A 26261-nucleotide genomic window follows, 5' to 3' on the forward strand; every position below is an offset into this window, starting at 1 on the left:
CCCTGTCGTGGGCAGAGTCCCTTCTGCTCTGCACCGTTGTGCGGCAAGATCTTCAGAGAGAGAACAACATCTACTTTTGGAAAAAAAAACAAACATCATCTCAGGAGATGCATCTGTGCTGGGCAGAATGATTGAATAAAACTTAGCCATTTATAACTAATGCAATTGTGTTGGCTGTGTACGAAAAACTGCTATTTTGGGTTTTAGACAGCTTATTTGGTGATTTATTTATTTTTTCCACTCAAGTGTTGCTGTTTCTAGTCTTTGCTTTGGATTAAACAGCATTATTCAAGATGACTGCTTTTGTGGGGACTCTATAAATATTTTGTAAAATGTATTTCTTATGCCCGCTATAAAATAAACAATGCTTATTTTTGCCACAAACGTTTTTGGTTTAGTCTTTGCGTTCTGTTTTCTGGGGATCCTGGTATTTAAGGTCAGTTGAGGTCACTTTGATGAAGTTTGGGTTTCAAGAATTAGAGGACCGCGTACCTGTAATAATTATTTTATTTTTTTAAAAGAAAATCTTCCTCTCAATTTGTTTTTAAATAAATCCCTCCTGGTGCTATAAGAACTGCTTGGAGGGGAAGGAGTTATGCCAACGTGCTTCTTCTCTGTTGGCAATAAGCTGGTGAACACATCGGTGTTTGCCATCAGCCTTTGCACTCTCTGGCCGGATTCCCCGGCTGATGCTAAAGCCCCGTTGCATCTCCACTCCTGTTAATACTGGAAGGGGCGCTCGACCTCTCGACCTGTATTTCTGTCTGGACTGTTTTCTGACTCTTTTTTTCTTGCTTTTCAGATGCAGTAATCGGACCCAATGTGCAGTTGTTGCTGGCCCTGATGTGTTTCCAGACCCTTGCCCTGGGACGTACAAGTACCTGGAAGTGCAGTATGAATGTGTCCCTTACAGTATGTATCTTGATATATCTGTGTTTGTTTCCTTAATAGAGATCTGATTTATTGTGGAGACTGGGCCAGCCTTGAGCTTGTCTCTTGTTGCCCAAGGGCAAGTAAACGCTCAGTGACAAACCACGTGTGTCATATGAGACTGAGCTGGTAACGTATGGAAAATTGTCCTCTGTGCAAGGTTTGTGCTTAGGTTAAAAATACCCTAATAGTGCCCCATGTTTTCCTTGTTGTACCGTGTAACACTGACATAGCACTTTTTGTAACGCACTTGGGAAGCCTCTGAAAGCAGAGCAGAAGAATGAAGCACTATTGCTAGCTTATAGCTTCTTTTTCCAGAGTTTTATGCTTGTAATTGTATAGCGGTGCGCTTTGACCGACCTATGTCCGTGTAATTGGTTACATTTGATAAGTGCCTTAAATACAGTATTGTATTGCCGAGGAGGTAGAAAGCTAATGTTTTGGGAAATGTGATGTTTGATAGTAGAAAATACTAATTTGTAAGCCTCCAAAGTTATGAAGGCAAATTACAGGCAAGCTATTTAGCCTGAATTTTTGAGGGTAGACAGACAGTCATCTGGGATTACAGCAGTATGTGCGGAATAGGAAATGTCAGAGCTACAAAAAGTTAAGTGTACCTCAGAATTTTCTTTCTGTAGAAACCAAATTTGTTACACACAGTTACAGTCCTGCTGTCAAAAATGGCATACCTCAAAAAAAGGAATAAAACCAAGAATACTAGGAGTGCACTTTTTATTAGCGGTCATAAAGGACTGAGCGGTGAATAACAGCACTATTTCTAGGTTTTCGGTTTGAGTAGGCCAAAGCTCATAGCACACCTCTCAAAATAATAAAACAAGTATGGGAATGAACACTTTGGAGCCCCAGAGTTGTACTGAGAGAGCATCAGGAGACTTCAATTTGCTGAAACCCAGGGTTTGGCTTGAGGACTAAGAGCATCTTCCTCATTGCCTCGAGCAAGGGCTGCAGAAGCGCAAACGTGGCTGGGAAAGGACGGGCAGGCGGTCCAGAGGGCAAGCAAGAGCTCAGAACCCCTCGGGTGGTCCCTGTCCCTCACGGAGGAGGTGGCCTCCTGCCTGCCCCTGCCACGTTGGAAGGCTGTGTGGGGTTTTGCGTGTTGTAAAACCGCAAGGTGAGGGATGCAGCTAAGACCACCTCTCTGTGCAAAGGGGACCCTCTCCACTGAGGGACTCTGTCTCCCTGCTGCTGGGAGGCTCGGCATGTCCATATTTGATTTTTCTAACCAAAAATGTGAAGCTTCTAAATGTAGTGGTGGAATATGCTTTATGGAAAGAGTGACATCGGGGGCTTAAGGTCTGCCCTAGCGAGCTCGTACCAAATTACCAGTTCGGAGTTTTTCTGCTCTAAGTGAGGTCTTTCCTTTCACAAATGACACTGTGCGTGGGGAGGGCGAGGGGAGATCAGTTTCTATTTTTCATAGCAGGTTGTATTTCCTTGTGATTTGTGATTTACAGGAGGTATGCCGTCCCCTGAGACTGGGCTGGTAAAGCAATAGTCATTACCCGCTACCCCTCTGTAGCTTTTGTTGCATATAAACCAAAGAGGAATAGTGGTGCCTTGTGAGAAAGGTAATACGTGAGGATTATGCCCCGAGGCGTTAATCAGCCCTGTGTACAAGATGTAAAATAACTCTTGTGAGAGGTTGCTCGGTACCAAAGGTACTGTAGGGATTGAGTGTGTTTTAATGGTCTGAACGCGGGGAGGAAAATGATGACAACAAGCCCCACTGCCTTTGCAATTAACTTGGTAGCTTTGATGGCTGTTTCCTCTGCTTGTTTACGAATGAGATATAGTGCCGCTGCAACTAGAGTTATGGGGGGGGAAACAAGGAGAACGTTGTAAAATAAGATCACATCTCTGGGGCTTTTTTGTTTTGCATTGACGAGGAAATTTTGGGTCAAATCTTCCTGCCTTGTTATTTAGTGTAGCACTAGTGAAGTTGGTTGTGTTCAGGCAAACTGTGTCCTTTCGTCTGTGGACATGGAGTGGGAAACCTAGGGCTCCTTCTTATTCTTCTAGCTCAGTCTCTGCCTGGCTTTTTTACCACCTCCATTTCTTCCCTCCAAAAATGGCCAGCTCAACCGTGGAAATGTTCCCTGGCTGGGCCTCCAGGAGAGCCCCGCTAGTGAAAGCCATCCGAGCGACGGGGAAGGTGTCTGCCCTGGACAAGGAGTTCATCAAGGGTATAGCCGGAGCGAAGCTATGCCTGGTGGATGAAATCTGCTTCCCCTCGATGCCCTTGGTGATGCCTCTGCCACTTGCTGTGAGTCATTTGGCCCCCTTGGGGTTCTTGTCACGGGCTGACATGCTGCAGCCCCTCTCGCCCAATTTGGACTGTTGTGTGGGTCCCTCCAGGCGCTGCTCGCTGCTGGGGAAGCACTTCCTCAGCTGCTGACATTGACCCGGTGGCTTCACGCACCGAGACCTTGGTGAATGATGGTGTCTCTGCCTTACGGCCATCTCCTAAAGAAACACAGCAGTAGCATAACAAAGGAATTAATATTTCAGCAGGCACTTGTACTTGTGTGCCATTCCAGCTTGCTTCATCTGCTTGGATGGGCTACTCTTGACAGTTTCAAATTCTTCTTTAAGGACAGAGAGACGGTTTCTCCAAGCGGGGGCTCAGCAGCAGAGGGGAGCACGTGTGCATCTCCAGAGAGCGTGCGTTTAGAAGTCATCTTTAACAGATGTTGTTAGGACTGACCTTAGGTGCTTATGCTCAATATAGTGCTAGTGTATACGCTCCCTAAGAGAAAAATTACGGAAGATTTAAAACTCCATTGGGTAGCCTGCTCCTCTTGTGATTTATATTTTTTATTTTTTTTTTTAACTCTTCCACCACATTTTCAAGAGGAAAGCATCCCCCTTTCCTCTCAGTAGGGGAAGAAAAATCCCTCTTCTAACTTCAGTAGCTCATATATTTTAAAATGTCCTTTATATTACCCTCCACACTGCATTCCTGTGTGTTCACTGGAGATACTCCTGGCAAGGAGAGTTTCGTGAGGCTGCAGTTACTCTTGGCGTGTGGGGAAGACAACAGTTGATGACACAGATAGCCCGGTCCTCTCCTCATTTTCCTGATCATGTAGTCAGTTTATGTGATGGCGGATGCTATCTACAGAAATGATCGGTCATTCCAAGGACACCTGGACTTTTTTTATTGCCCTCTGACAATGAAAAGGAAGTGAAAAGCAAGTGATTTCAGGAGGTGAAAAGATAGCAGGCCTAATTTGACAGGCTTCAGTGGCATCAGTTGTCCAATTTTTTTGGTATCAGAAAAAGGCACCAAATTAATTTTGTCTTTCTCAAAGCAGGCCTTGGTATGTGGCATTTATTTCTTGGAAACCTGCTTGAAATACTGCCCCTTTTCTTCCAAAATACTGAAATTACTACTCCAGTTTTCTTAAACTGAATTTTCTTTTAATCATTACTGACCAAGAGAGCTTTCCTATGGTTTTCTCTTAAATACGTCCAACTGCAGACCTGCAGCTTGCCATTGCCAGAGCTGTGGACACAGGGCACATTGCGGAGGGATGTCGGAGAGTGCATTTTAGGCTGCGTTATGCTGTGTGTAAGTATGAGAAACCTCACTTTGCGAGGGTCCCTTTGTTCCAGCACATGTTTGCTATTTCCAAGTGCAACCCTTCCCTCTACCTGTCTCCCTTTACGGAGCAGTGTTAAATGGGTAATGGGAACAGCAGTGGTGGAGGTGGTTTTATGAAGCTAGATCAGCACTCTCATTGCAGAAGCACTTCATCATCTTCTTCTGGTGCTTGTACGGTCCTGTTGTCATGGTACTGGTACAATGTAATTTTTCTTATTTCACCTTTGGAAAATGGGACTTCCCGTTTTACTCATGAACCAGCACAGAAAGCAGATGAGCGATTTATCCAACACTGTACACAAGACTGGTGACAAGCAAGAAAGTCCAATTTTGCAAGACCAGTGGTAATGGGAGAGCTGCTAAGCTAGTTGTCATGATAAGCAGCCAGATTTTCTATTGGTAATCTGATAAATCCAAAGCAACACGTTGGTTTTCCCTATGCAAATACAGCCTTTGTATGCGCCTAACACTTTACAGCTCAAATCATTTATGCTTTAATAATCCTGCATGTATTTCTGAGATGGATGAAGAGAAAGAACAACGCATTCGAGGCTGACAAGCCTCCTTCCCTTTGCTGTCTCGAGCCTGTATGCTCTGTGGGTCACAGCAGCAGCGCTGCCCTTTGTGGGTGACACCCCAAGCGAGAACAGGGGGAGGTTTTCCAACGTGTGAGCAACTGTCTCCCACTGGCTTTGAAATTTAGGAATTGTCTGGATTTATATTTTATTTCAGTTTCAAAAAAGGTGTTTGTTGAAAGTGTGGAGGTATTTTGGAGTGCTTTTTCTGTTCATTTCCCCTAGACACAACCGATCGGGCTCCCAAGGATCTAACGTGACATTGGAAAGATCATTTAGCTAGCTGAGTCAAACTTACTTGCAGTTTTTCCTGAGCTCTCAATTCCTTTGGATTCTAGGTTTTGGAGTTCACAGAATAACCTGTGCACTGTTGTCCTTCAGAAACAGTCTGTTTTTTAATAGAGACTTGGAAAATTTAAGATATAGGGCAGGACAAAGTGGATAAAAGGTGGCGGCTCAATGAGGACAAGCCAATTGCTGCATTGATGGAAAGGGTGGCAGCAGCAGGAGGGAGTGAGACGGGCACCTTGGGCATGGTGTACACCACTGTGATGATAACTTGCCTCACACCCACGAGACAAGTCTTCAAATGGCTTTTAATATTGGGGAGATCTATTCAAAGGGCTGTTTCCTGCAAGGAGAAAAGGTTTGTGATTTCTGAGGAAGGGCGAATCTTCCTTCCTTTCCGTTCTTCTGGGTAAATGGGCTAATAAATTGTACGAAGGCACCAGATATCTTTGATGGTTACAGAGATTTTCTTGCTTCTTCAGTGCTAACAAGGGGAAGGAAAACAACGCTTGAGCAGGTTCATCTTTTCTTTTCTTAAGACTTTTTAAACATGGAACGTGAAGTCACATTTCCCAATTGCTGTATTGATGGAAGGAGAGGTCATTTCTTTGCTAGAAATACTCCTTTTATTGCTGACAGAAGAGTAGATATTGACACATATCAATAGAAGTGGAGGGATGGCAAGTGTGATGTGGGAACAGGATTCAATGAAGTTTTATTGTATCACAAGTGGACTGAAGTGCATTTAAAAACATTAAATGAAGGCTCCCAATATCTGCTCAGCTGGACCTTAGGGCCAGTGAATAGCGGGATAATTGAATAATGACATTTTTAAGAGAATACAAACACTAGAAAGCAAACTGGTATTTTCATTGCTCCAAGATTACTGGTGGAAAGGGAAAGAGGAATAAGAATTTGGGACAAAATTACAACCTGAAAACTATTTAATGAGATGACTTTTCCCAAGAATATTGTTCCTAATTATTTCTGGAGTGCTGTAAGACCATTGTGTGGCCTCCAGGCTTTCCTTCTGTGTGTTTTCTTGCCACCTTCCCTATCAGTTGAGACACAGTGTTTGCCCACTGAGAGCAGTGCTGTGTTCTGTTAAACAAATGGACTTGCGGCTTTTCCAGTTTTCTTTTGCTCTGGGTTTTTGTTTTTTTTTTTCTCTTTTCCCAGGAGAACTTGGTCCCCTGGGATTCACTGGTGAAAATGTCAGCGTTCCCCAGGGGTTAACCCTGGCTATTGGCGCTTTGGTCAGTAATGAGTGAATTCTCCCCTGAAGCCAGGCATCCTTTGTTTTATTTAGTTAAATAAATTATTTGTGTGCATGGACTAGGAACAATAATTAAAAAAAAAAAAGCAACAAACAAACAAAAAAAACCACCCACCAGACCTAACTACCCATTATGATTATTTCAGAGCAAAGAATCTTTACCTTATATCCAGCTGACAAATTGCCTTTCTTCCAAGGCATACAATTTCCTGGGCACTGTGGTGAAGAAACCCCTTTTCTGTATTCACTGAAATTCCCAGCTTTGCTTGTTGGCTCTTTATCCTTGGAGGCCAGCAGGACTAGGGAAGTGATTATACCTCTGTACGTCAGGACCTCTGCACCTCCAATGCTGTGTCCAGTTTTGGGCCCCTCACGACAGGAGGGACATTGAGGTGCTGGAGTGTGTCCAGAGAAGGGCAATGAAGCTAATGACAGGTCTAGAGCACAAGTCTTTTGAGAAGCCCCTGAGGGAGCTGGGGGTGTTCAGCCTGGAGAAAAGGAGGCTGAGGGGAGACCTTATCCCTCTCTACAACTCCCTGAAAGGGGGGTGTAGCCAGGGGGGTTCGGTCTCTTCTCCCAAATAACAAGAGACAGGACAAATGGCAATGGCTTCAAGTTGCGCCAGGAGAGGTTTAGAATGGATGTTAGGAAAATTTTCTTCCCTGAAAGGGTTGTCAAGCATTGGAACAGGCTTCCCAGGGAAGTGGTTGAGGCACCATCCCTGGAGGTGTTTGAGAGATGTGTTGGTGTGGTGCTGAGGGACATGTTTTAGTGGTGGACTTGGCAGTGCTAGATTAACGGTTGGGCTTCATCTTAAAGGTCTTTTCCAACCAATAAAATTCTATGATTCTATACAACAACAGTTGGAAAGCACCCTGAAAATAACCTGATATTACGGAGCTATGGGAACCTGGAGGCTGAGCTATCTGCATAGATGTGTGCATAGTTTTCAGGAAGGGGAGGAAAACTAATTGCTGAGAGCTGGGGGAAATAAAGGTGTTGAAAACTTGGAAGTAGCCTGAGATGAGGTATAAAGGACATTTTTGTGAGACACAATGAAATACATGACAACGTCATTCATTTTTGATTCTGAGATGAGTTTGGTTTAAATTAAAGGAACAAGGTGATTTCAAGTGTGTGTACCTGTAATGCATATTGGTTTAAAGGGCTGCTGTCAGCAGGAGTGCTATGGATTTTTTTTTCTGAGAAGTTAGATAAATGTTAGGCAATCTCCATAGTATGAAGGCCACCACTACCTGCTCTTATCTAAAATTTCTAGCATGCTCCTGTGAAAAACCAGCTCCTGCTGGCTTCTGTCATCTTGAGTCCTTTCCTCTAGGCTGTGAGACACTTCATGTCTCCCATTTGTGCCAGTATGAACCCTTGTGTGAAAAGTAATCTTTTCTTCTCCCTGTTTCTCTTTTCTGAGTGTTTAGCTGATCACCTCCTGAACTGGCTCACTGCTCCCCAGTCCCAGGCTTAAAATATTGAAATGTCTGTAGTCACTGATGCATTCAGTCTTTACACTGGACATTGCTTCTGAAAATCTTATCTCCACGCACAAGAGGTTGTGCTCCCGTGTATCTTTGAGTTGCATATGCTATTTTTATCAGATAACTCACCACAGTCGTTCTGCTTAATTGTGTGTTAGAACTGAAATGATGCGGCGGAAAGAGTTGGAGTCTCTTATAGCCTGGGCACCTATGAACTTGACAGCTGATCATGAGGTGTTTTATTGCAAGGTTGGTAAGGACATAATTTGATGGACATGTACTAATGCTACTTAGCAAAATAACTTGGTAGCTTACCAGCTGAACTGGTTGTTATGGAAGAGTCATTGCAGTGAGTAAGTGTAACTTCAGTCATATGAATGTTTGAGAGTCACTTTTCTGCCCATCGTATTTTAAAATTGCACTCCTAATTAATCATGGAAGTGAGGTAAGCCTTAAAATGAGGTCTTACATTTAAGCTGGATATCTACAAGCTTTGTAGTTGTTCAAGGTCTTGCAGTCAAGCTCAGTGAGCATCAAAGTGCTGCAGGAGGTGGGGGGGAGAGTTTAATTTGCTCACAAGTAAACAGGAGGATGCCCTACACCACTGTATACTCCTTTTTCTCGGTCCCTTTAAGAATTTCGTTAGCTCCAGACTTTCCATTTTTCCCTCCAAAGAAAAATACTTTTTTGCAACATTACAGAATGGCTTTTTTTAACTGAAGGCTAAACTAAGCCATGACATGATGAACTACAAGTGGAGCAGCCAGCAGCATGCTCTACTGCCAGGCATCTGAGTGGCACGGCGGGTTGGGCTACACGAGGTACAAGTCAAACACCCACGATCTGAACACCACAAGTCTTAGAGCGAGAAAGGTGTATTTTTATTGACTTATTTTTTGAGGCAAATTCAGAACTTCTGTTCATTTGGAAAACACTGAGCATCTTTTGGAGACGTTGGGCGCATTGAACGTAGGTGAGAGAAACAGCAGAAATGGCATGATTCTACTGGTGTGAAAGTTTGGGTATTCTGGTGATTGATGTATTTAAGGAGGAGATCATTTTTTTCCCTTCCAATTAATACTTAAGTAGGTGAAAATTTGAATGCATGCCGGTGACAAGTTTGCAAGAGTAGACTTCACAGACTGGAGGGAATGTAGAGGAGCATGGAAAACATGACTGCAGTTTGATGATGATTTGGTTGGTTGGTTGTTTTTTAAGCAAGTACAGCTGGGAGAAGGTTTCTTCGTTTAGAGAATATAAAAAGTTTTCTCTGTTACAGCAGGAGAGGCAAAATTCACATCTCTATCTACACCATCACCTCACGCTCACAAAGTTTGTAGTGTGGAGATGCAGACTTTAAAGTCAAAGACTTTACCATAGATATGTTATGTGTTTCTCACATCTGATGTTTTTCTTGGTGTAGAGCCCCATCAGCTCTCCTTAGAGCCTCTATAACTGGTTTATTATGGAAGCTGAAAGTGGAAAACTGTGATGAGTAGTGTAATTTTTCCCATTTTGTGAAGAGAATAAGGGAGTAACTTAATTTCTTGTGTGACTTCTGTGCACCATTCATTCTTTTTCAGTCTTGTCCCAAAGCAGCTGAATTTTTAGTGAGAAAGTGTATATTGTTGGTTTAGGTTTAGCCATTTAAACTAAAAGTTGCTTAAAATCTTTCAGTCTGTTGCCTGAATGCCTTTGGCCTTTGAGTCTGAATCAAAGGTCATTCAATCACAGGGAAACTTTATTTCAGCATCAGCAAACTTTGGGTCAGGCTCCTGGTAACCCAAGGCTATCTGAAGCCATTAGCTTTTTTCAATAAATTCATCTTTGTTGCACCCATTTCTAGTATAGTAAATAACTGATACTGTCTCAGCTAAAATGGAAATTGTAACCAATACTGGGCATAAAAAGGAATGGAGTTCTCAATATATTATTCAGCGGCGATGCCCCCAGCGTGGCAGCTCCGTTCCAAATAGCGGAGCGTCTTTCTAATGTCTGAGATAGATTTGTGTTAGCTTAACAAAGATGTTGAGGAAACATAGCAGCCTAACCCCTACAGACATGCTTCTTTGGAGTACCAATGGGAAGAAATCACTGGCTTCAGGTCATTTGTACCAAACCATATTTTTCATCTCTTTCTGACAGGTCTACTACTAGATATTTGCCATCAATTTGCTGTCTAAACCTAAGCCCATACTTCCCAATTGTCTCTGAACAATTCTGTCACCATTAAGAGGAATGTATTTCTTTCCATCTTTAATAACCTATTGTCTAAATTGTGCTATTATGTCAAGCACCTTCTGGAGATATTGATAAGAATTTCTTACGTTTTATAACAGATCTTCATGGAGATAGTGTTTGTATTTCCAAATTTTATTCCTATTATCCTTTTGTTTCCCTCTCAAGAGGTACTGCAAAGGTTTCTTTCATTGGTGCAAGCAGTGTAAGGAGATTAAGACCATCCTTGCCAGGTGCTATTATAAATCCACAAAAGAAATTAAATACATTTATTGGTTTTTCTTCTGGCCAATGAGGAGAACAGGGTATGTGTATCTAGTGGTTAAGTTGAGCATTGAAGTTCATTTCTTCTAGCACATGAGGGACGAGGAGGGAGTGCGAAATTTGAGTGTATTAAGGCAAATCCCTTTCGTGTGTGAAATATGAAAACGTATCTTTCCAGATCTAAAAATACAACTTTGTTGAGGTTGGTTTTTTTTGTATTAAAAGAGCTTCCAGGAAGAGAGCCAAATGCATCTCATGTATTACTTTTTTACTCATTTCCTCCACTTTCCTTGCTAACAACGTTTCCAGTCGACTTTTAATAACAATATAGGCCTGCATGAAACCACAGTAGTTGTACATACCTCAAACTCTGGCAAAGGATACAGAAACACAGACTGCATAGCATTTGATTTTGGTTAGTTTCTGTCTCTGTTTCCAAGAGGAATTAAATGGGAAGAGGATTTATGGGAGGCTAAGGCAAAGGGGCCCTCCCCAGGGCATCCTTTTGGAAAAAAAAATAAATAAATCAACTCACACTTACAGGTTTCTTCTCCCAAACATCACCAAAACAAATGGCATGGCATGCCATTTACCCGGACTGATTGCCAGGCTGTGCAGAAATGGTCTTAAGAGGTTTTTGGGGTGTGTCTGGCTTTTGGGGGGGAGGAAACAACCAATTCAGATTGGAAAAGATTCATTCTCGTTGATTTCCCAGATGAATGTATTGCTGAGGGTATAAACTAATCTCCTCCTCCAAAGTCTTTTTCCCCTCCATGGCTAACTTAAATATATCTAACGTAGTTTTAAAAAAAAATGCCTTAATCTCATTTATCTTTAATTTCTCTGTTCCGCTCTACAGGCCCACATAAAAGGATTTACATTGGATATTTATCCCTTCAAATATAAAAAGCAAATTCCCTTCCAGATCTCATTTTTTACTGATAATCCTCAAAGATGTATAATTTTAATTTACCTTGCAGATGACATCTACCTGCTTTCTCTCTCTGCTTCTATGAAGGTATTATTCAGCAGCACCTCATTAACTCCCTGGGGTTTTTTTCTCTCTTATGTGTATTGAATGGTGTCTATGAGTGAAATTACTGTCTTGTCCTTTGCTGGAGAGAACATGCTAGTTCAGCAGAGACTGGGGCTAGCACATTGCTGAGTAATCCAGCCGAGTCCTTTCTTTTTATCCCAGGAGAGGCAGCGTGGGGCCTTTGTCCTTTTTGCTTTAAAAATTAATAATTGCACATTTTTCAATTTAAGCTCTTGCAAAGGCTGGCGGGACCACACAGACGCTCGCTCACACACCTGAAAGCTTCCAAAATCTCAGATGGTCCGATTTGCGAAATAATGGTTCTGCTAACCAGAACGGGAGCCGTTGCGCTCTGCGGGACTTTGAAAATGAGCCCATTATATTTAGGTGCACTAATGAAAGCTAAGCTCCCCTGGAAATCTGCCTTTAATGTCTGTATATGAAACACTCCAGAGCTATTCCACCTATGTTGCTGTTTAAAGCAACAAATTGTGCATTTACCTGCTATTCTGAATACAACCTTAAAAGGTGGTTCCGCGTTCCTGCAGCAAAACTGAAGGGATGGGGGGAATGTAAGGTCCATGTAGCAACTGCAGACTTGGGTTTGAAAATTTGACCCTAAGGAGAAGGAAAATCAGGAAACAATGCATAGGTGACGTTGGAGATGATATTTTTTTATTGGTAAGACTCAGCACAAGATATTGAAATTGTAAGATAAATGGCTCTGATATTCTCGCCTCACTTGGGAGAGCAGAAGGGAGCGGCTGGTGGCTCTCTTTGGTATAAAAGTATGCTATACCGCCACTGGTGGTCTTTTTCTTATCAGACGCTGAAATTAGTCCTGCTTCAAGTATAGTTACATTCGTATCCTGTTGCTGCTTCGGGTATTTATACTTGAGTTGGCAGCTCCTGAAAAAGGAAAGCCTGTTAGTTGATACTGGCTATAGAGCTGAAAGTACGGAGGCATCACCGTTTAAAATGCAGCAGGGAAGATGTGGCGGTACCCGAGTCCTGCCAGCGGTGCGGGGTGGCGGGGGGCGCGTGCGGGGGATGTCTGCGGTACGGACAGGCACACCCGAGCCAGCTTTGATACAGGCTGGGAGATGAGATGCCGAGGCACGAGCCGTAAGGCAGGAATAATTTTATGACGTGAATATTTGTGTGAGGCACACTTGCACCCCTGCTTTCACTGGGGCTTTTCCCACTGAGACTGCTGGGACACATGGCATGTTTACATTTTCTATGTGCTGTACGCAAATAACATAAAATCAGGGTCATTTTACGTGCTGAGGCTGGGTTTTCAAAGAAGGAATAAATGGGTCTTTGTCCATTTAGAGACTCGCTTGGAAGAGTGAGCATGTGCTATGTACATTTTCAATGAAGTAAATAATTAAATATGTTCCAGATGACTCTGGTGGGGGAGGATATTAGTAATTATCATAAAGTGACAAATCTACATTCTGTGGCAGGTACTTTGAAAACAAAAAGTCAGTGTTTCAGATAGAATCCATTAAAAACTGGTCCTGGTTCAATCTGGTTCAATTGTCGTATTTAAGTTAAATTAATATCTTAAGTTTTGGAGTGTTTTTTTTCCTTTTTTCCTTTTTAAAAAAAAAAAAAAAGCCAAAACAACAAACAGGGCTTAATAAAGTTATAGTAGTTGTCTTTGAGCACACGCTTTTGATGACAGCCTGTTGAAACACTTGGGGGTGTTCTTGTTGACTTGGAGGTAATTTGGATGCACAGAGTGAAACTGGCCGGCATTAAAACTGGTGCAGCCTTGGTTATCAAACAGAGTGAGCAGGCCTTCAGATTTGTGAGTGGAGAAATTTGGGGTGCAGCGGTGATAGTAGGGAGAAAGATTTCCAGTGTGAAAGGAAGGCATTTCTTTCTCAGAGAGGACTGCTCTGTCCTCCCATCTCCTATCAGAGACAAAATTAAATGGCCTTCAAAGTCTCAATCCATTACACAAAATAATAATTCAGATTTTTCCTTGATACAAGGAAGATTGCAGAGCTGTAGTTTGTATATGCAGGAAAAAGACACAAAAGGCCAAAGCTCAGTTAGAGTTGAAACTGGCAGATGTTGTGTCAGATAACAAGAACATCTTTTTTAGCTATTTCAATAGCAAGAGGAGGTCTAAAGAGGACATTGGACTAATACTTGTTGAAGATGGTCACCTGAAGAATAGGGATGACTAAAAAGCAGAGGCATTCAGTACATTTTGTTGCCTCGGTCTCTAATATTACTGATAGACCTTGGGCTGCCCGGTCCTCTGGAGGACCATGAGTGTGGGAACTGTGGCGTTCCGTTTGTGGACACTGAAATTGTAAGGGACCAGCTGTATCAGCTGAATATTCACAAGTCCATGGGGCCTGATGGGATTCCTCCCAGGGTACGGAAGGAGTTAGCGGGTGTTACGGCAGGATCCTTCTCAATCATCTGCCAGGGTCTGGGGGGGTCCGGGCTGACTGGAAAGTAGTTAATGTTATTCCAATATACAAATGGGGTGTAAGGGAAGATCCAGGGGACTGCAGACCTCTTAGTCTAACCTCAGCTCTTGGAAAAATTATGGAGAATATCATACTGTATACTGTTAAAAGGCATTTAAAGAATGTCTTTAAATCATCAGGCACAGTCAACATGAATTCGCAAAGGGAAAATACTGTTTAACTAATTCAATATCCTTCTATGATAAGGTCACCTAGTGGAGGAAGGGAAGGCAATGGATGTACTTTTTCTGGATTTTAGGAAGGCTTTTGATATTGTCCCTCAGAGCATCCTTCTGGACAAGTTGTCCATCTGTGGGTTGACCAAGTACACAGTGTGCTGTGTGAAGAACTGGCTAAAGGGCAGAGCTCAAAGGGTTGTAGTGAATGGGGCTACATCTGGCTGGCCACCAATCACAAGCAGAGTTCCTCAGGGCTCAATTTTAGGGCCAATTCTATTCAACGTATTTATCAAAGCTCTGGAAGAAGAAGTTGAATGCACTGTTAGCAAGTTTACTGGTGATACCAAGCTGGGAGGTTCTGTTGACTCTCTTGAGGGACAAGAGGCCCTGCAGAGGCATCTGGATAGATTGGAGCACTGGGCAGTGATTAATGAGATGGAAGTTAACAAGAATAACTGCCAGATTCTTTACCTGGGACAAAGCAATGCCTGACACAACTATAAAGCTCTACAGAGGGACCTGGACAGGTTGGATCAATGGGTCAAGGCCAATGGGATGAGGTTTAATAAGGCCAAGTGCCGGGTCCTGCATTTCGGTCACAACAACCCCAGGCAACGCTACAGGCTTGGGGAAGAGTGGCTGGAAAGCTGCCCAGCAGAAAAGGACCTGGGGGTGTTGGTGGCCAGCCGGCTGAACATGAGCCAGCAGTGTGCCCAGGTGGCCAAGAAGGCCAACGGCATCCTGGCCTGTGTCAGGAACAGCGTGGCCAGCAGGAGCAGGGCAGTGATGGTGCCTCTGTCCTGGGCACTGGTGAGGCCTCACCTCGAGTGCTGTGTTCAGTTCTGGGCCCCTCACTACAGGAAGGACATGAAGCTGCTGGAGCGTGTCCAGAGGAGAGCCACCAAGCTGGTGAGGGGTCTGGAGAACAAGTCATATGAGGAGAGGCTGAGGGAACTGGGCATGTTTAGTTTGGAGAAGAGGAGGCTGAGGGGAGACCTCCTTGCCCTCTACAACTCCCTGAAAGGAGGGTGTAGAGAGGTGGGTGTTGGCCTCTTCTCCCAAGGGAATAATGACAGGAGCAGAGGAAATGGTGTGAAGTTGGGGCAGGGGAGGTTTAGATTAGATATTAGGAAGAATGACTTTACTGTGAGGGTGGTCAGGCACTGGAACAGCCTGCCCAGGGAGGTGGTGGAGTCATCATCCCTGGAGGTATTTAAGAAATGTGTAGACGTGGCACTTCAGGGCATGCTCTAGTGCCCGAGATTGTTGGCTTGGGTGTTTTGTTTTGTGTTTGGTTGTTATGTGTGTGTTTTTTGTTTTTTTTTCATTTTGTTTCTTTTTGGTGTGTGGTTGAACTCAATGATCCCAAAGGTCCCTTCCAACCATGAAGATTCTGTGATTCTGTGAAATTGGGAGAAGAGTGGCTGGAGAGCAGCCCTGCAGAAAGGCAGAATGAGATGTGAATGTGCTGGTTGACAGCAGGCTCAGTATGAGTCAGCAGTGTGCCCTGGCAGCCGAGAGGACAAACCATATCCTGGGGTGCATCAAACACAGCATAACCAGCAGATCAAAAGAGGTGATTATCCTGCTGTATTTAGTGTTGGTTCGGCCTCACGTTGACTACTGTGTGAAGTTCTGGGCCCTACAGTATAAGAAGGATATGAAAGTACTTGAATACCTCCAGAGGAGGGCAACAAAGCTGGTGAAAGGGCTGGAAGGCATGTAATATGGGGAGCAGCTGAGGACTTTGGGCTTTTCTAGTTTGGAGAAAAAGGAGGGTGAGGGGTGACCTCATTGCTCTCTACAGCTTCCTGAGGAGGGGACGTGGAGAGGGAGGTGCTGAGCTCTTCTCCCTGGTATCCAGTGATAGGACACATGGGAATGGTTCAAAGCTGCGCCAGGGGACGTTCGGACTGGACATTAGGAAGCTTTTCTTTACCAGGAGGGTGGTCAAACATTGGAACAGGCTTCCTAGAGAGACGGTTGATGCCCCAAGCCTGTCAGTGCCTAAGAGGCATTTGGACAATGCCCGTTTGTCTTTTGTTCAGCCCTGAATTGGTCAGGCAGTGGACTAGGTGATTGTTTTAGGCCCCTTCCAACTGAAAATATTCTATCCTATTCCAAAGTAGCTCTGTTGACGCCGTCAGCTGCTCTGCACAGTCATGTGAACATCCAGCAATTTGATTATTACATGTTTGAGGGAAACGGTACCAATTTATAAAACTTACTGATGCTGATGCTTTGCAGCGACTTGATAAATGGGGATTCCAGAGCACCTTGTGTGTGCCTGGACACAGGTGGCCATCGTTGGGTACAACGTATGGCAAGGAAAGCTCCAATGAATTGCTTTGCAGCACGTCTTCATTTGCATGTCGATACTTATGCTGAAATGGGTTTTCACAGTCAAGCTCAGCCGAAATCTTGTCAATTATGAATGGCTGCAACAGATGGTATGTATTATTGTTTTTAAGAATGAGTGATACATTTCAAATGAGAAACACATGTTTCTCAGCAGCTTTAGCTGCCACTTCTGAGGTGGGAACCAACTCCCTGACCCCTTCTTCCCCTCCACTTGTTGGATAATATCCTATTTTAATAACTTGAAAGTGAAGACCATGAAATACTGCATGATGGAAAACTGTGAGCAAGCATCAATTCCAGTGTAAGAGGATCCTGTTCTTTCTCAGCTTGGTGGGAGCTGCACCTGTCTGGGCAAGGGTGAAATTCGTGTTTGCAGCACAAGTATCGTCAGCCTTTCCCAAGGGGCGCTGGGATTGGAAAGTTCTGCAAAAGTTTTTACCTGAAGTTTCAAGACATTGTGCAGTGTTACTGCAAGGGATCAGCTGGTAACTGAGGATCAAGGTGATCACGATGATGAACATCATGATGATGTTGGTGGGTGATTTGTGAAGTCCGTGGCTTTGCAGAAAATACTGTGTATTGTTTCAGTAAGCCAATTTTCGTTTCAGTCTGCATTGCATTGCTTTCTTTTTAAAATAACACAATTGCTGTAAATACAGCAGGTGAAAGGTTGTTGTGGAATAAAAGCCTGCCTCTCAAAGAGCAATCCAGGCGACAGCAATGCTGTAACTCATTTGCATCCAGATGATGGCAGCCCAACAGTCATCAGAAACTGGACCACCAGTCTCAGAGACTACCTTCTCTGAGCGTGTGCCTGTTTTTACTACAGCCGTAAATGTCTATGCGCATGCCTTATCTGGAAACAAATAAACTGTGTAAGCGTCTGCAGGGTTGGTGCTTAATTTGGTGGAGAACAGGCTGTTAAAAATCTTCATCGCTTTTACAGAATATGCTGCGAAACCGTTTGCTGGCTATGATGCAGAATACATCATTAAGGCACATATTGCTAGAACAAATGAGCCAGAGGTATTTTGTGATAGTAACTGTTCAAAAATGAAATCACAATCATTTACTTACTTCCTGATTTATAAAATTGCTACACTGTCTTGGCTGAAACTGGGAGTAGAAATCATGTATATTCTTTCTCTGGCCTTTTAAAATTCACACTTAACATTCATAACACAGCAAAGTATTAATTTCTGTGTCTTTAAAACCAATCATATTAGTTATTCTCCTACTGAACTTAGTGCTTATTTAAATGCACTCTCTGCTCTCCTTGAAAAGAAATTTTGGCTCTATTTCCTTAGTGCAAAACCCATCCTTAGTGCCTAGATAACACAGTGTTATCTTATTCTGTAATGCTTCACCATACAAAGCAATCTAAAACCCAAGGAAGCATGCCAAGAGACACCAGGCAGAAAGCCCTTATGTAAAGTTTGAACTTCTTTCCCTTAACAGTGCAGCATTTACACAGCCTTCTCTTCAAGTAAAGAAAATAAATCACAACAAAGCTCTGCAGTTAACCAAGAAGATTCTGAAGCACTAGTTTTGATATTTATTTTTAATGGGAAAAAATCCATTTTATTTCACTTTTATCAGACCAAGTAAGAGGAATCTGCAGTGCACTTTGCTAACAGTGGAACAAACTCCTTGTATGGTGCTGTTGGTCAGATCTGGAGAGAGTTTCCAATGTAAAGCCTAGTTTTTGTGATGGGGTTTGATCCTCTGCAGGAGCGTGGTGTGAGTTATGCAAGGCCTAAAGGAGTTATTTTCCCGAGACCTCAGGGCAAGAAGAGGCAGACCTAGATACCAATGGCCAACTTGGCGTGAGGTGCACCTCCTGCTACCCAAATCTTGCTCCTTGAAAATGCACAAGATGCATCTTCCTCCTTCTCTTCTCCCACTTGTGGTTGTCCTCCCTGTGATGCTTTTGGCCTAACACCGAGCGACTGTGTTTGGTGTGAAGTCGGTTATCTTTGCCATGCACTTTGTGGGCTGCGTGAATCTGAGCAGGTTGCCAGATTCCTTGCAAATCAGGGTGTGCGGGAAGAAGCCCCAGGTACCCGCGTTTTGCTGTCCTTCTCATGATATCAGCATCCATGGAAATTAGTTGTATGAATACCATTAAACATTGTAGCGATGCCAGCTATCTGAAGAGAGATTACTTATTGCTTTCCTTTCCCTCTGCCTGAATTCAGGGAGGTTTTATTGAGAATTCACCTTTCCTCTCCCTTTCTATTCTCTTTCCACTTCATTTCTTGCATTCCTGCTTACTCTATCATAAATATACCTGCACAGCTGTGACTGTGGCTTTACAACCTTCAGCCTCCTAAATCCAAATGCTGTTCTTTGCAGTCAGCCTTGTCTTCTCAGAGCAGAGGCTCTCCTGGAAGATGAGGCTCTGGGAGGATATTGGCTTGTAGAGCATTGGATCGGATTTACTACTAATAGGTCAACTCGGACCTTTTTTTTTTTTTTTGATAAGTTTTTCTGATCATGCCAGCAGAGAGTCCAAAAATCTGGTCACTCCCAGTAATGCTTACATGGCTTTTGTGGTACCAACAGTGTGTTTCACTGTGGTCAATCAAGAGGGTCAAGAGGCGAGAGTTTGTCTGGTTTATATCACTGTTTGCCTGGAGTCAGATAGATACCCAATTAAATTTTCCAGTATTGAACGAGAATAGAGTGATAGTGTCAGCTCTTCTACAAATGGATATTAAATTACATGATGTAAAAGTGGCTAAAGATGATTCACAGCAATAATATGACCTAGTTATGTGTTTATTGCATTTAAAAGACAATTGGGGGGTTGATTTCATTGCCAGCTGTGTGGTAGTTAATGATCAGTAGGAAAGCATCAAACTGAGAACAACTTCTGTTTCTAAATACAGCCTGCTGCGCTGAATTTCAGAAGTTCCCAGAATGAATTGTGTGTGTGTAATGGATCTAAAAATAACGAGAAACGTGCTTTTATTGGAGGCTAACATATATAGTCACCGTAAAACTATTCTTAACCTACAAACAAAAATCAGAGGTAGAAATTATGGACTTGCTTCTAACGCACATAATTGCTCTGACCTACAGCCATATGACTCCTGATTAATGCTGGCCATAAATGAATGTCCTAATACAATTTTGAAAGCTATGAAATTAGCAGTAGAAGCCAAAATTGTTACTTCCTCTTCAGACCGACATTTTTACTGCAACCATTAGTTTTAAAAACATCAGGCAAGCTCTTTACCCGAGTGGTCTGTCCAGTATCACTGTTTTAAAAATTCATTTCTGGAAACAATTGCACATATGATAAACATCAGTTTGAAAATTCAATTAACTGCATAAAGAATTTGGGGACGCAGTTCTTCATAAAACAAAATAAGTCAATTAGAGCCTTCTTTTCATAGCCTGCAGGTTTTCTTTCAAATGAAATAGCAATGATTGGTTTTGGTCTATAAAAGCGTAGGCATTAAAGCTCCAAAGAATGATGTGCTACAGAAAATATTGAATTGGATGTACCTAAGAGAAAATGAACGTTACAGGTTTTTTTCCTTTGATTTTAGTTTTTATTATGTACGTAGCTTGTTAGTTCCATTTAAAAAAATGAATATGCAAATATCTCTTGTTCTAAAGCACATTTTATTTGAAAAAAACCCCAGAAATTCTTTCACACATTAATTAAAATGTAGTAGCGTTCCAATGTTTCTCTTCACCCAGTGCTGCAGCAGAGACGTTCCTGTGGTGATATGTGGTGGCAGCTCTGTAAAAAAGCATGGCAAACTGGGTGGTGCTCGGGACAACACGCAAAGGAAATTCTGGCTTTACTCACTTGTCTTTCTAGTTGGGAAAGACTGCGATATGTTGGCCTGAATTTTGGACAGGTGGATGCTCTTGTTGGGCCTTTTTGGCAGGGTTTTGCCTGCCTTCAAGTGGGCACGGAGTGGAAAACAGAATTTCAGCGCTGCTGCTTTAACCTCTGAGCCATCCTTTTAGCTTAAATCCAAACAAAATTCTAGCTTCTCATGGAAGTCCCTGATCTGTCATGCTTCTGCAGAGGCAAAGCTTCCTGAGAAGTCCAGTACCTAGTGGAAGAGATTTGCCAACTTCATGGTCTGCCAGACCTCAAACTGAATTGACGTAGACTTAAAAAAAAAAAAAAAAAAAGATATCAAAGAATTGCTGGAAATATAAATACTCTGTTGTGTGTGCTTGCAGCATGCCATTGAAGTAAAAGCTCCAAATGTTTTGGGCAAAGGCACACAGTAGTTAAGTGTTTTTAAAAACCTAATCATGTCTCCTTAAGTTTTAGTCTGCAAGAGATGATGAACGCAGCCTGGTTTGATGGTTATCCTCCTCAAGGTGCTTTGCAGTGGACATTGTGTACTGCCTGCGCTATTCCTGGCTGCTCAGGCGACTGGGTAAGAAGATGAGTGAGAACAATAGCAAGCTTGGCAGGAGAACCTCACGAGTGAAATAATAGATTAAAAAAAAAAATCTTCCATTTAGTGTGAAGTCATCCTTACGTAGAATTTTTGGAGACACTTCTCTTTTTATCTAGAAGAGCTAATCCTTGGCCGTTTCACTGCTAATGAAGCAACATTTACAAATCATGTGTCTATTTACCTGGGGTGGAATTTTACCACATGTATTGATGTTAGGATTTCATTGTCTTTAAGCAAATTGACCAAATAAAATAATAAAAAGCCCATTGGTTGAAGGCCTGTGCATCATTGATGGTAAGTGTAGAAGATGTAAGCAGTTCTGAACTTCTCACAGTAAGTTGCTTTTAAAGAATTGTAATTATATCAGCTGAAATATCAGCAGAAATGGAGGAAGCAAACAGGATCTGATTGCCGTTTGTCTGTGTCCTATCATTTCTTTCACTTCCTTTTGGGTTCCCTGCAAAACATGGAACTCATTCATGCCTTGCCATGTAGCGTCCTAGGGGAAGGCAAGCTCTCCATGATTGTGGAGATCGTTTGGCCCAGTTGTGTCTAGATGTTTTATACTTCAAACTTTTAAACTTCAATTGGGAGTGTTGCAATGGAAGGTGTAGGGAGGACAATACATGCCGGGTTTTTCCTCATTCCTGTTCTGCTCTTGCTAATGCCTTGACACCCTTGTGTTGGATTTGTATCATCTGGAAGGAAACGGAGTCTTGGCCTTACAGTGTGACATTGGTGCTACAGACTGCATTTCTATTCCATAGGTATGAGATCTCCCTCACCACTCCTCTCTGCTGAATATTACTTTTAGAAAAACTAACAGATAAACTCAACATTCTTCATGTCTAAATTAGTTTAATAACGTGTCTCTTTCCTCTCCTCTTCCCCCTTCTCTCTTTAAAGTGTCCAGTACAGGACTTTGTCTGACATGAACTGAAGAATTTTTACAGACTGTTGGATATCCAACCAGCTTTTCCATCTCCCAATCTAATCTGTGGAATTAGTCTTGGTCAAGTTGAAAACTCTCTCTGCTTCTCATTTGTTTGCCCTAAAACTGCAGGGCAACAGCCTATTATGGTGCTGTAGATGATTTTAATTTTGGCTTACAGTTCCTGAATGTGTAGGGTGCTAGGAGTTAATTCCTTACACTTAACAAAGCTTCATTTAGATATGTGTTTGCTTAAATGCACATGTGGGGAAAAAAAAAAAAAAGCCTTATTTTTAAAGACTTTTCAAGGACTAAAATTACTTTTGGTTTTTTTTATATAAAATAAGATTTTTCTGTTTTCCTTCAAAACATGCACTGAAAACTGCTGAACGGCGACTCTCACATTCTCTGTGTGGAAGCTGTAATGTGCAGGAGACCTCATGTGTAACAGTGTTGAAAATATAATCAGGAATGCTTCATGGAGCTGTGAAATCATTGCTGGATAAAACATTTTAATAGGGAAGCGGAGCTGTAATTGCCAGAGTAGGTCATGATTGCAAACGCTGTGTTGACTGGGTGTGAGCTGGATGAAGCCTGGTGATCCAGAAGGAAACCCAGTTATGCCCTAACCTGTTGGCCGCTATTTTCCATCTCAGTTTTCCTTTTGTGAAACATGGCCATTATGTGGCTAAAGGTTGGAAGACAGAGCAGAAATTCTGATGACAGTCATCAAGCTCAGCACTTTGCACACTCAAGTCCCTGGCGTGATGATACTGTGTACAGCAGTGCCATTTTGCATCCAGTTCTGGGCTCCCCAATTCAAGAGGGATAGGGAACTGCTGGAAAGAGTCCAGCGAAGGGCAACGAGGATGATTCAAGGATTGGAGCATCTCCCTTATGAAGAAAGGCTGAGAGAGCTGGGACTCTTTAGCCTGGAGAAGAGAAGGCTGAGGGGAGACCTTATCAATGCTTATAAGGATCTGAAGGGTGGGTTGAAGGAGGAGGGAGCCAGACTCTTTTCAGTGGTTGCCAGTGAGAGGACGAGGGGCAACGGGCACAAGCTGGAACATAGGAGGTTCCACTCAAATATGAGAAGAAACTTCTTCACGGTGAGGGTGCCAGAGCCCTGGAACAGGCTGCCCAGGGAGGGTGTGGAGTCCCCTTCTCTGGAGATTTTCAAGACCCGCCTGGATGCAGTCCTGAGTAACATGCTCTGACATGCTCTGGGCAATCCTGCTTCGGCAGGGGAGTTGGACTAGATGATCTCTATGGTCCCTTCCAACTCTAAAAATTCAGTGAAATTCAGTGAAAAAATTTTCCACCATTGACTTTGTGAGCAGGAACCTTCCTTGACCCGCTCTATAAATGATGTCCATGTTGCATGCAAAGCCCAAAGTCCCCTTTAGATTTACTAACAAAGGCGGCAGCAAAAAATAGCACGCTGAGCTGCTTGTAGAGCTCCTCCCCAGCGACTGCACTGTTCAGAGCTGAAGTCCTCTCTGCACACCAAGTGCTCTCCATTTATTCCCCTTTGAGCAAGGGTAGCAAGAAGTGCTTTGCAGAGCCACTTAACCCTTTCCCGGAAGGACCTGTATCTCATACTGTCTGTCAGGGGAGCTTTGGTGTTCCCTTTCATCTCGGTCCTCGCAGCGTGCATACACTAAATGACTTTTTGTGTAATCTAATAGACGGATTCCTGCTGTTATAGTAGGGAAATTTAAAGTCAAAGGTCCTGTGAGAAAGTGGACTCCCAAGCCATTGTGTGCATGTCACAAATGTCACTGCATTAGGCTACCCTTGCAGTTGTGGCCAGGCAGAGCTGAGAGCATAACAGAGGGCCTAACTGGCTGCACCCCACTGGTGCCTGTCCATCTTGGCATTGATTTTCCTGAAGCACCTAAACATCTCATTTTTCTCTCCCCTGCTGTGAATGCCACCCCCATCCATTCCAGTCTGTATTTTTTTGAAAGTGGTATCCTGGTGATCCTTGGCCTCCTCCGGCATTGCTAGGAAAGAAAGAAGCAAGGCCTTTATCCAGAGCCACTGCAAACTGGCGCAGCTCTGGTGGTAGATATTAAGCTTGTATCCTTGCCCATGGCCAAACTGGCATCCTTTAGTCTCCTGTAGCTCTGCAGCATGTGTGTACGTACAAAGCCACTTCCAGTTGGACTTCACCTGGCAACCTAAGAGCCTTCTGCTATACACAAATGAGGATGTGGGAGAAGGCGCATCAGTGAGAGCACCATATGCCCTGGTGCTCTGTTGTTAGAGATGGGAAAGATGGTGGCACCCTCGGACCATTTGCCAAATGGGCTTGTGGCTCCAACCCCATATTGTTTCCCTGTGTTCGGAGCCCATTGATCAGCGTCTCCGTTCCCATCCCCAGCTGCCTCAGACCTCATTCACAATGGGTCACCAGTAGTCACCATGCCCATAGCATCCCAGCAGCTTTGGCTGCTGGAGATGATGGCTGTCACCTCCTTGCCATTCCCACTCCTGGCATTGGCACCGCCATCAGGTTCGTGTGAAGACAGCTGTCCTGACAACAGGGTGCTGGGGAGAGCTGCCTCTGAGCCTTTGCCAGCATCAGGGTGGGTTGAAATGCATCCAGAAGGTGATTGGCACTTTGTCCAGAGCACAGACCATGACCTTTCCTCTTGGGAGCTGACTTGTGTAAAAGAGGAGCATCTGTGTTGTGCACCAGCTTTAATCTCCTGGTGGCTTTCCAAAGTGCAGCCTGTTCTGGGAGTTTAACCTTGTAATGGCTGAGGCCAGACCCAGCTCTCACAGGAAGAGAAACAGGCGTTTGATGAGCTGAGGAAGACAGAGGAGCATTTCTTACAGGATTTTCTCCCTCTTGCTGCTTGATGAATCCAACCATAGAGTTGGGTCTATGGGGAGACTGTCACTAGGAAGTGCTTGGACAGTTGGGAGGCCAACACCTGAAAACGATGCTGTAAGGTAACCTTCTCAGTTCCTTAGAGAGATCTCTCCGTGACCAGACATTCCCTACTCTCAGTCTCTGCTGACAGCAGCTGACAGGCATCCAGGCAGGTAGCAAGACTGGGAGAAAATAGCTCTGAGTTCATTGAAAAGACATCAACATCCAAATCCGACCACTGCATCCTCTCCCCTGAGCAAACGTGATCCACAGGAGTTCACAACATCGAACCCGTGTGACCCGAGTTATCGAAAAATCATCCCTTATACCTGCTTGGTGTCTCTCTAAAGGGAGGCTACCATGCTGGGATCCCCCAACCACCTTTAAAAAGATCCAGGTCAGGTGTCCTTGCCAGGCTGTGCACAGCACATGGAAGAATGCCAACAGCTGCATTTACAGGCATCATCCCTCGAGGAAAGCATCCGTGTTCGCTCCTTACACTTGCACATTTTCATATTTGATTTTGGACTATGGTTAAAGTGCTGGAATCCAGATTTGGCACCATTTCTCAGCTCTGCCACGACTTCCTTGGGCGAAGCAGGTATCTTTTCCTGCCGCTGTTCCCAAATGGGAATCTTAATCAATCTTTGATTAACGCTGACTATTTTGTTTGTTTAGCTTGCAAGCTATTGGGAGAGCAGTCTTCTCTCACGTTAGAGAGACTATTACGTTAGACCGCTGCCTATTTCTGCTCTGGCCCTGGGATATTGCTGTAAGTACCATCAAAAATAACAGGACATTTCCTCGCCTGGTTTCTTTGCTGTTGTGGCAGTCATACCCACGGGGAAAATGCTGTCCTTGACTTGGTGATCCACAATTTTGACTAAGTTTTGAATCCCAGCGTGCATAACAGGAGCTTTTGGAGAAGCAATTCGGCAACATCTGTGAGGCTTGTGTTTAAAATAGGGTTAAGAGGAACAAAACAAGGTACATCTGTGAAAAAGCCAGCCTTCTTCATGGTAAACCCCAATGTTTTAGAGATTTTTTTACATTTCATCTAGTCTTCATATTATTTTCCTAACTTTGAACAAGTACAAACAAAATGCCTTTTATTTCTGAAGGCCTTTGCATAAGGGAATCAGCATGACAAGTTGAGAATATGTATATAGTTTTAAAATGATTTTTTTTTTTTTCCTGGGAATGTGAGTTGTAAAGTGATAGTTTCATCTCTTTCTTTACAAAATCAAGCCTTGGTT

The 26261-nt window shown here is 43.3% G+C and overlaps 1 protein-coding gene across 17 annotated transcripts in view; it reads left to right on the forward strand.

Annotated features, from left to right (window-relative positions):
• Positions 1-26261, forward strand: part of ADGRL3 (adhesion G protein-coupled receptor L3) — a 288036-nt gene that overhangs the window by 58196 nt on the left and 203579 nt on the right. For all 17 annotated transcript variants that reach the window (XM_074147553.1, XM_074147555.1, XM_074147559.1 and 14 more), the window contains exon 2: positions 803-912. In XM_074147553.1, the coding sequence (XP_074003654.1) occupies positions 803-912 (110 nt within the window). The remainder of the gene's footprint in view (positions 1-802; positions 913-26261) is intronic.

Source organism: Numenius arquata, chromosome 5, assembly GCF_964106895.1.
Source record: "Numenius arquata chromosome 5, bNumArq3.hap1.1, whole genome shotgun sequence".
In the NCBI taxonomy this organism is placed as follows: Eukaryota; Metazoa; Chordata; class Aves; order Charadriiformes; family Scolopacidae; genus Numenius; species Numenius arquata.